Below are 11,485 nucleotides of genomic sequence, written 5' to 3'. Positions count from 1 at the left end.
ATTAATCAATTCTAAGTTTCAATCGATGGGGAAGAGAACCCCTTCCATGTCAGGTGACTGGTCTGCCTGGTGAAGAAGTAGTATATACATTGTAACATTTTGGCATGTTTGTTAATGGATAAATCACCTTGGGGTACTAAATAGGCAATTTTTGGGGTGTGAAATCTTTGAGTAGCTTCCATGTCTGTTTCAGGTTCGGAACGGTGCATTCACTCTGAAGCTGGGTGTGGACGAGGTGTACACTCTGACAACTCTTACAAAGGGCCAGAAAGGGTCTCACCCCGACCCTCCGAAGCCGAAACCCTTCCCGCTAAAGTACAAGGATGACTTTACTGTCCGTAAGTGTGCAGTATGTAGGTGTGACTGTTATGTTGTGTGGCTTTTTTCTTATTAAGCTCCTTCAACAATGTATGAATTTATCGGTCACTAATGAGCTGGAGAACATGCTGCCTTTGTTCTTTTCTATATTTCACAATCTCCCCAACATGTTTCACAGTTCTGCATGTGCTCCAGCCAATACAAAGCTGAATGATGGCTCCACCCTCCACAATGGTTAATAAAATCATTCAGGAGTCAAGGCTGAGAGATCATGACACCTTCATTGTAGCTGTAAAGTGGGCATAAAAAGGCTGAAAATATCGCACTGGAATCCAGGAGATGACCAAGTCATGCAAATCAGAAAGTGAAATACCAGATTCAGGTGGAGATGAACCTTAAATGTGACCTCCAGCCTTCCCTTCAGTTGTACAGACTCCTCTCCTGGACTGAAATGGCTTACTCTGATTTCACTGCACACTGAGAGCTTCTCACAATGTGCATTAGAAGCTCCAGCAAGTCAGAGCCTGCCTTATTTCCTGGCTGGGGGACATCCAGCTTCATCTAGCCCTTTCTCTTCAGTCTGACTGTCCCTTGTCCCGCCCCCTTTCATTCATTTCTTTCAACCATGGAAGTTCAGCATCATATGAGTGTCACTAGGGCAGTAGTGTGAAAAATGAGATTTAAAAGGGTTGAAATGCACAGTGACATCTGAAGATGTGAAATGCTCCTCTGGATTGAAGTTCATTCATAAACTGCTCTTGTGCCCAGGTAACCCTCCGTTCAGCGAGGCCCCGTATTTCGCCGACCAATCTGGAGTTTTCGAATACTTCATAAACACCTCGGACCCTGGAGATCACGCGTTCACCTTCCGGCAGGTGCTGACTCAGCGTCCAATCAGCTGGGCGTCTGACGCCCCTCAAGCCATAAGCGTCATTGGAGACTTCACTTGGTGAGTGCCTGGTCACCCAGTCGGGTTTTAATTGCTTTTAGTACCCCACCCTGGGAAAGTAAGTAGATCTCCTACCTAATGGTAACTAGCCTTAAAAAAAATTTCCCCTCCCCCTGACTTACCTGTGGGTGGGGGAAAAAAAAAGTGTGTGTGTGCGTGCGTGTGTGTGTGCGCAGTAGACAGAAATTAAAAAAAATATATATATAGAGATAGATGGATATAGTGTGTGTGTGTGTGTGTGTGTGTATATGTATATATATATATATATATATATATATATATATATATATATATATATATATATATATATATATATATATATATATGTGTGTGTGTGTGTGTGTGTGTGTGTGTGTGTGTGTGTGTGTGTGTGTGTGTGTGTGTGTGTGTGTATATATATATATATATATATATATATATATATATATATATATATATATATATATATGTGTGTGTGTGTGTATATATATATATATATATATATATATATATATATATATATATATGTATGTGTGTGTGTGTGTGTGTGTGTGTGTGTGTGTGTGTGTGTGTATATATATATATATATATATATATATATATATATATATATATATGTGTGTGTGTGTGTATATATATATATATATATATATATATATATATATATATATATATATATAATCACATGGCATCTTTTTTTTTTATTTCTATTACACTGGTTAGTCCACATAGGTAGCAGGAGGTGGGAGGGAGCATTTTTAAGACTAGTTTATATTGAGCAGGGATTCTACTTAAAAGTGACACTAAACAAGCTATTCTCCAGACATATTCCATACATTTCGACTTCTTAAAGGCTCTGTAATGTTTTTCTTCATGACTTTGTTTCTTCGTTTGTTTTTCTGCCTAATTGTAACATCCCTTGAGCTCCAGAACCTCTCCTTTACCCCCTCAAAATCCTTTTGATTGGAATTAGCTGTGCTCATGAGTGTGGCTCTATGAACAATGCAGATAGTAACTAGCCTCTCTGGAGCTTGCAAGACATGGTAACTTATGTTCCTACATACAGTGAGGCCAAGGGGGGTGACTACTTTCCTACATACAGTGGGGCCACATGGCTACATACAGTGAAACCGTTGAGAAAAGTTGTAGCCACCCTGTAAGGGAAGTGGACTTTGGAGGAGGCTGAGAGCTATATAAGGGACTTCTATGTTTTAATCCTGCCCAGCCCTGGCATCCCTGGTACTGGGTCTTTACAATGAAGAGGGGAAGACGAGCCGATCATGTGACCAGACCATGGTTGTCAGTGGTCAGATGCTTGGGAACCAGTCTCGCCAGCTCCCGATCAAAACTGGAGATCAATGGCTGTCCTGGAGAGCTGTCACCATGCTGGGAGCACGCAGTGAGCTCGATGTCAGCACAGAAAGCTCTTCCATCCTTGGATGGTTATATATATATATATATATATTATAGATGCACTACATAATTGCATGTAATTTTTCCCTACTTCACCTATATATATGCAAAGTGTGGGTATTAAAGCCTTAAAGCAGATCTTCACTCTTATCCACCCCTCCTCTTCCGAAATAGCACTGTTTTTTAAATTATTTTTAACTTTAAAAAAATAAAATGTAGGGGGTTTAGGCCGCCCCAGGTGCTCATCATTAGCTTAGGCAAATGATGTGCACAGTGTTTCCTTTGCCTCCTGGAACATGCATGCCACGTATCAAAGGAGGCATGGTCCTTTATTCAGTAAAGGGGGAGGTTTGGCCTTGTAGAGTCATCGGTAGGCCCGCTGGCTGAACCCAGAAAAGCCGCCACCTACTGACTGACATCACAGAAAACAAGGCGGCACAGAACCACACGGTGGCAAAACGGAAGAGGATCTCAGCAGGACAATGGTGGATCTGCTGATTGAGTTTCTAAATTGTACAGAAGACCATCCCTGCAGGGGTTAAAAAAAAAAAAAAAATGAGGGGGGTTGAAGATCCGCTTTATCATGTGTTACGTGGGTAGTCAGGACTAATGGAGCCAGTACACTCTCCAATCAAATCCGTTTGTAGCACAGTTAAGCTTTCTTAAAACAGAAGGTGCCCCCATCTCTCCTTCCGTCACTTATCTTTAAAAAAAGAGCCGTGCAGGTTTGTTGGCCATATAGTGTATGTAGTATCACCTGCTGCACGCAGTACCACTTGCGGCCAGGTGATGGCTCTGTAAATGCAACTTCTGCCATTCTCACTTCTCTTTGTATTTTGGGTTGTAGGTCCAATGTTACTGTAACCTGTGACATTTACATTGAGACCCCAGACACAGGAGGAGTCTTCATTGCAGCCAGAGTGAATCAAGGTGGATCAGACACGTATGTGGCCAAAGGGATCTATTTCTGGGTGTTTGCTGACGGCACTTATAAAGTCACCGGAGATTTACGTAAGTGCCCATTATGGGGAGGAGTTCTGGTGAGGACGGTGCACACTTTGCTTAGAGGGGGTGTGCCGGTCCATTCTACACTGTATTCTAACAAAACATACATTTCTCTAATATGTGATAATCTACAATATAAGATAAGAGGACATCTATACCAAGAACCTGTATAGTGGAAACCTCCTATACCAAGAACCTGTATAGTGGAAACCTCCTATACCAAGAACCTGTATAGTGGAAACCTCCTGTACCGGGAACCTCCTGTACCGGGAACCTGTATAGTGGGAACCTCCTGTACCGGGAACCTGTATAGTGGAAACCTCCTGTACCGGGAGCCTGTATAGTGGAAACCTCCTGTACCGGCAACCTGTATAGTGGGAACCTCCTGTACCGGCAACCTGTATAGTGGGAACCTCCTGTACCGGGAGCCTGTATAGTGGAAACCTCCTGTACCGGCAACCTGTATAGTGGGAACCTCCTGTACCAGCAACCTGTATAGTGGGAACCTGTATAGTGGAAACCTCCTGTACCGGGAACCTGTATAGTGGAAACCTCCTGTACCGGGAACCTGTGTAGTGGGAACCTCCTGTGTAGTGGGAACCTCCTGTACTGGGAACCTGTATAGTGGAAACCTCCTGTACCGGGAGCCTGTATAGTGGAAACCTCCTGTACCGGCAACCTGTATAGTGGAAACCTCCTGTACCGGGAACCTGTGTAGTGGGAACCTCCTGTACCGGGAACCTGTATAGTGGAAACCTCCTGTACCGGGAACCTGTATAGTGGAAACCTCCTGTACCGGGAACCTGTATAGTGGAAACCTCCTGTACCGGGAACCTGTATAGTGGAAACCTCCTGTACCGGGAACCTGTATAGTGGAAACCTCCTGTACCGGGAACCTGTGTAGTGGGAACCTCCTGTGTAGTGGGAACCTCCTGTACTGGGAACCTGTATAGTGGAAACCTCCTGTACCGGGAACCTGTATAGTGGGAACCTCCTGTACCGGGAGCCTGTATAGTGGAAACCTGCTGTACCGGGAACCTGTATAGTGGAAACCTCCTGTACCGGGAACCTGTATAGTGGAAACCTCCTGTACCGGGAACCTGTATAGTGGGAACCTCCTGTACCGGGAACCTGTATAGTGGGAACCTCCTGTACCGGGAACCTGTATAGTGGGAACCTCCTGTACCGGGAACCTGTATAGTGGGAACCTCCTGTACCGGGAACCTGTATAGTGGGAACCTCCTGTACCAGTGGAAATCTCCCGTACCAGGAACCAATTTGTTACTGCTATCTGCAGCCTTGTTACTTGTACCCTTCCTCTTGTTCTAAACTAGTACAACATCCAGCTGCTGTTTTGACACCTTAAAATGGTTCTAAAGGCTGGAGGTTTTATTCCTTCATGCATTCCATGCATGAAAGTAAAAAAACCACCTCTGTGCAAACACCACCCCGCCCGAATACTTACCTGAGCCCCATCTTGATTCAGAGATGTGCACAAGAGCCTTGGCTCCCTGGGGACTCTCCCTCATTGGCTGAGACGCAAGCTGGATCCATTCCTCCAATGAGGAGAGGGGGTAGGACCGAGTTGCAGCTCTGCATGTGACTCTACACGCAGAGCAGCGGCTCAGCAATGCATCTGCTTGGGTGCTCTGGGGGTACTCGACAGGAGGGAGGGGCCAGGAGCACCGGGGGGGGGGGGGGGGGGAGCACAAGGAAGAGGAAGATCAGGGATGTTCTGTGCAAAACCAACTGCACAGAACAGATAAGTATAACATGTTTTTTTTTTTTTTTTTTTTAAATGCTTTAATATCATTTTAACGGCGTTGTAAATTCCAGACCTGAAATATGAACAAAGCCCTATTCCTCTATAGCAGTGGCTCTCAAAATTTGGCCTGCTGGTGGGTCCTGAGGACAGGAGTTTAAGTATTACCTTGGGGAGATGCAGACTAGAGTACTGCAATCATTGAGCAGCAAATGAGATCACCTGGGATGTATTTCAGTTATCTTGCAGACCTGGCCTGTTAATAGTGTGCCCTGAGGACCGGAGTTGAGAAACACTGCTATAGAGCAGTGGTTCTCAACTCCTTTCCTCAGGACCTAACAGGCCAGATTTTAAGTATTACCTTGGGGAGATGCAGACTAGAGTACTGCACTCACTGAGCAGAAAATTATATCACCTGGGATGTATTTGTTTTCTTGCAAACCTGGCCTGTTAGTGGGCCCTGAGGACCGGAGTTGAGAAACACTGGTGTATAGTGTGTACTTGTCTCAAACCAGAGCACTAAGTGTTAATACTGTCTGCTGCCTCCTTCCTCTTTCAGCATGAGTCACTTCAGACATGTTTTCTTGACACAAAGAGATAAAATGTGATGGGGGGGGAGCTCCAGCGCACAACCTGTGATTGACAGCCTCAGCTATGTTCCGGTGTGCTGTGTGAAGGGGGGTTGTGTCCCTTCCCTCCAATCAGCTCTTAGAGCTCTCCTTACTGAGCTCTACTGTGTGCAACTTCAGCTCTCCGCCCCCTTTTTTTCTGAACTTAGACAAGCTTTATAATTCAGCAGGAATCAGAGTTAATGCAGCATAGATGGCACATGGTTGGAAGAGACAGTCTCTCCATAGTATAAGGCATGTTGGCAGGAAGAGCAGGTAGGTGACATTAGCGGCATGGCAGGCACAGCAAGAGGGCAGCTTCACCGGAGATGAAGGTTTCTCTGTATAACATAAAAACAAAACAGGAGCGCCGCTCTAAGTGTAGTATAAAAACAGCTCACATTTTATTAAAAACAAGAGCCACTCACAGGATAGGAGATGGATAACCGCATGTCAGGTCCTCCAGGGATTGCAAGGCTGCAGACACAGGGGCTCCTCTTGGAGTTCAGCAGATCGGTGCAGATGTTCCCTCCCAGCAGTCTTGAGTGTGAGGGGGAGCAACAAGCCTCCGGACTGCCACTGCAGTCTGAAGTGTCTTTTTAGAAGTATCCTTAGCCGAAAGCTCTTGGGTGATTTGATACTTTAGAGCCTTAAACAGGCAGAGACCAGTAAGCAATCCCCCTTTTCCTATGTGGGATCTATCTGTGCTTCTGCAGGCTCTCTTAGGAGAGTCGTTTGAACCTATTAAGTCTTGTGCAGTGAAGCTCTTTCTGTTAGAGCTCCTTTTCTACAGGTTTTTTCGGATCGCATTGGGTTTAGGACAGATCCGGCTTTCTTACCAAAAGTGACCTCGAAGTTTCACAGAGACCAAGAAATCGTTTTACCAACTTTATGTTCCAATCCTGTGAGTGACCAGGAGAGTAACTATCATAAGATAGATATTAGAAGGTGTGTACATGGATCGTACAAAGGAAATTAGGAAGTCTGATTCCTTCTATTTTGTGGCTCTAGTAAGGGTTCTAAAGCCTCAAAGCGTTTTTTAGCCAGATGGCTTAGGTTAGCCATTAGCCAGGCCTAGTTTTCAAGCGGGATGGAGGTCCCGGTGGGTATCGGGGCACATTCTACTAGGGCTGTGGCGTCTTCCAAGGCGGAGAGAACCGGTGATTCCCTCATTGCACTTAGCCGCCTTTAACCACTTAAGCCCCGGAAGATTTTACCCCCTTCCTGACCAGGGCCTATTTTGCGATTCGGCACTGCGTGAATTTAATGGACAATTGCGCGGTCGTGCGACGCTGTACCTAAACGAATTTGACGCCCTTTTTCTCCCACAAACCGCTTTCTTTTGGTGGTATTTGATCACCTGTGCGATTTTTTTTTTTTTTTTTTTTTTTTTTTTTTTTTTTTGTTTTGATCGTGCGCTATAAACAAAAAAAAGAGCGTCAATTTTGCAAAAAATAACAATATTTTTCACATTTTTTTTATATGAAATTCCCCCCCCCAAAAAAATGTAAAAATCTACATTTTTTTTTTAACATTTTAGGCCAATTTGTTTTATGCTACATATGATTGGTAAAAAAAATCGCAAAAAGCGTATTTTGATTGGTTTGCACAAAAGTTATTGTGTTTACTAACTAAGGCAAAGATTTTTGTAATTTTTGTTGTTTTTTTTATTTAACGCGTAATGGCGGCGATCTGCGATTTTATTTGCCGGACTGCGACATTGCGGCGGACAGATAGGACCCTTGACTGACATTTTTGACACTTTTGGGGGTACCAGTGACATTACTACAGTAATCAGTCCTATACATATGCACTGTTACTGTAAAAATGACACTGGCAGTGAAGGGGTTAAGTGTGTCCCTAGGGGCGTGATTCTTACTGTTATTGGCTGTGGCTTGAGGTGTAAGAACAGTGATCAACGGTCCTACATAGAACCGTTTGATCACCATTTTTACACAGGGGAGAATGACAGGTGGCTTTGTTTACATCAGCCGCCTGCCTTTCTCCCGATCGCGAGTGCGCGCGTTCGCTCCCCAGAGCCTCACAGGCTAGCGACGTAGCCCTACGTTGCTTTGCCTGTGAGGGGCTGACTGCCGCAGTAAATCTACTGACGGCAAGTGGTTAAAGCGGTAGTGAAGGCCTTCTTTTTTTTCCTTTAAGATAATGTTCTTGTATGCGATGCACATTTATAAAAAGACTTGTCTACAAAACAGATCCATCCAGCGTCAAGCTGACAGGGATTCCATTTCCACCCAGTCTTTCTGGATTCTCGGGCTCCAGCCATTTGAATGGCATAGCTGCGATGATGTCACTCCCATGCATGCGTGGGAGTCACAGCACAGTGCTCTCAATGGACGCCATGATGTCCATTGAGAGCGCAGTGTGCTGGTGACGTCACTGGCTGCTAAACCTCTGAAAATCTCCTAAACCAATGATAGGGAACCTTGGCACCCCAGATGTTTTGTAACTATATTTCCCATGATGCCCTTGCACTCTACAGTGTAGTTCAGCATCTTGGGAAATGTAGTTCCAAAATATCTGGGTTGCCAAGGTTTCTCCATCACTGTGACCTAAACGGTACACGTGCCTTATTGTAAGCTCACCTGTGGGTCCAACTGACCAAGCGTGTTTACTACCACTTTAATACCAAGGGCAAAAAAGGCAAAATGAAAGATTGCTGTTTGCGGATCCAGGGTTCCTGTTCTCCAGACAGTGATAAATGTTTGGGTCTCTGATGATGATTGTCTTTGGTGATATTCGCACCTCCTAATTGTCCGTTTTATTTACAGTCGGGAAGATCGTTCTGCTGAAAGGACTTGCTGGTGTTCGTGCCGGTGTCTGGCACACGCTGACCCTTCACGTCGAGGTATGTAGATTGAGCTACCCTATATTATCAAAAGTATTGGGGCGCCTTCCTTTACACCAGGGATCCTCTAACTACGGCCCTCCAGCTGTTGTGGAACTACACATCCCATGAGGCATTGTAAAAGTCTGACATTCAGACATAACCAGGCATGATGGGAATTGTAGTTCCTGAATAACTGGAGGGCCATAGTTTGAAGACCCTTGCTTTACACACACATGAACTTTAATGGCATCCCAGTCTTAGTCCGTAGGGTTCAATATTGAGTTGGCCCACCCTTTGCAGCTATTACAGCTTCAACTCTTCTGGGAAGGCTGTCCACAAGGTTTAGGAGTGTGTCTATGGGAATGTTTGACCATTCTTCCAGAAGAGCATTTGTGAGGTCAGGCACTGATGTGAACGAGGAGGCCTGGCTCCCAGTTTCTGCCTAATTCATCTCAAAGGTGTTCTGTCGGGTTGAGGTCAGGACTCTACAGGCCAGTCAAATTCCTACACCCCAAACTTGCTCATCCATGTCTTTATGGACCTTGCTTTGTGCACTGGTCCAAATCATTTGGTGGAGGGAGGATTATGGTGTGGGGTTGTTTTTCAGGGGTTGGGCTTGGCCCCTTCGTTCCAGTGAAGGGAATTCTTAAGGCGTCAGCATACCAAGACATTTTGGACAATTTCATGCTTCCAACTTTGTTGGAACAGTTTGGGGACGGCTCCTTCCTGTTCCAACATGACTGCACACCAGTGCACAAAGCAAGGTCCATAAATACATGGATGAGCGAGTTTGGGGTGGAGGAACTTAACTGACCTGACTTCAACCCGATGGCACACCTTTGGGATTGGAACAGGAAGGGACCATCCCACAAAGTTGGGAGCATGAGGGCAAGGCAAGGTGAGTCCATATCCAAGATGGAAAGAGAGTAAAGTAACCCACCCAGACCTGGGCATCCAACCCAGTCAAGGACGGAAGGGCTGTACCACTAGACCAGGCATCCTCAAACTACGGCCCTCCAGCTGTTGCGGAACTACACATCCCATGAGGTATTGTAAAACTCTGACATTCACAGACATGACTTGGCATGATGGGAATTGTAGTTTCTGAACAGCTGGAGGGCCATATTTTGAAGACCCCTGCACTAGACCTTGGCTCCAAAGGATTCTAAAATAGAGGGAACCGGTCTAATCCAAAATCAAAACCAAGGAACCAGAAAAGCGCAGTGCTCTATCCCAGCAGTAGTGTCATATCCAAAAACTACCTTCTAGTACTTCAAAGTGGTTCACAGTCCACTCCTGAATACCCCACCATGGTATAGCCATTGTGTACAACTGTCATGTGATCTGCTGTGATTGGCCACAACGATCACATGGTACCATACAGTGCCCTGTCATCAGCCGTGTCCAGTGGATACAGTGGGTGACAGATCGTGCCGGAGCGTGGCGCGATCCTGGGATGGACATCCTATGACTTCCTCCCTGGATAATGGGGCTCCTCCTCAGCCGTCCTATTACAATATAATATTGTCGGGGCCGGGTGGGAAGGGGTTGGGGAACTCTGCTAAGCTTTATTTGCAGATCCTGCGTCCGGACATAAAATAACAACGCCTCTCTCTCATTTCCTCTCCAGGGTTCCAATGCATATGGCCTCCTGAACGGTCATCACTTGTGGAAAGGCGAGATTACGGTGGGACCGGCTCACGGCTGGGCCGCCATAGGGACCGGCTCATTTGAGTTTGCGCAGTTTGATAACTTTATGATTGAAGCCAAAGTTCTGTAAACTCTGAGTGGCGTCCAGCAGCCTAAATTGTAACACTGATCGTGGCGGACTACGGCTTTACTGTGAATTGAGTGGAATGGGGAGGGGCGCTGCTCACACACTCCAATTGTATGGGATATACTGTAGCATCTGGGTGGTCGGCACACACTTGAACCCTATTGCTTTCTATGATGGATATGGCGGTACAGTTAGGAGCCATTAACACTTTATAGCATTGTGTGCTAAGACTTGAATCACGGTTTTTACAGATGCGTCTCTCTGTCTCTGAGGGGTTTTTTTGCACTTAAAATTTAGCCAAGTGTGTGTTCTTTCCCTGTGCTTTTCTTTTTAGGAGTAAGGAAGAGTCTCTGCAACAAGGTGTTTACAGTCATTAAAGCTGGACTCCAGCCTTCCCTTAAGTACAGGATCCTGTCCTGGACTGAAATGGCTTACTCTGATTTCATTGCACACTGTGAGCTTTTCACAGGGTGCATTAGAAGCTGCAGCAAGTCAGATAGAGCCTGACTCATTTCCTGGAGAAAAAAAAAAAAAAAAAAAAAAAAATATATATATATATATATATATATATATATATATATATATATATATATATATATATATATATATATATATATATATATATATATTTTTTTTTTATTTTTTTATATATATATATATATATATATATATATATATATATATATATATATATATATATATATATATATATATATATATATATATATATATATATATATTTATTTATTTATTTTTTTTGAGATGCACTGAAATCTGCATTCGACCGAAAAGAGAAAAAGGTGCTAAAAATGGCACCGAAAATTGA

The 11,485-nt window shown here is 44.5% G+C and overlaps 1 protein-coding gene across 2 annotated transcripts in view; it reads left to right on the top strand.

The window, feature by feature from the left end:
- GALC (galactosylceramidase) overlaps positions 1–10,776 on the top strand; it is a 69,889-nt gene extending 59,113 nt beyond the window's left edge. The window contains exons 13-17 of one of the 2 annotated variants that reach the window (XM_082275353.1): positions 194–338; positions 1,087–1,267; positions 3,507–3,670; positions 8,824–8,900; positions 10,513–10,776. In XM_082275353.1, coding sequence (XP_082131479.1) covers positions 194–338; positions 1,087–1,267; positions 3,507–3,670; positions 8,824–8,900; positions 10,513–10,662 — 717 coding nt within the window. In that variant the 3' untranslated portion in view covers positions 10,663–10,776. The remainder of the gene's footprint in view (positions 1–193; positions 339–1,086; positions 1,268–3,506; positions 3,671–8,823; positions 8,901–10,512) is intronic. The other variant, XM_082275352.1, reaches the window with a different exon arrangement.
- Positions 10,777–11,485: the final 709 nt, after the last annotated feature.

Source organism: Pelophylax lessonae (genome assembly GCF_965119305.1).
Source record: "Pelophylax lessonae genome assembly, chromosome: 13".
Taxonomy (NCBI): Eukaryota; Metazoa; Chordata; class Amphibia; order Anura; family Ranidae; genus Pelophylax; species Pelophylax lessonae.
The sequence above is the reverse complement of the archived record's forward strand: the minus strand, read 5'-3'. Positions and strand labels throughout refer to the sequence as shown.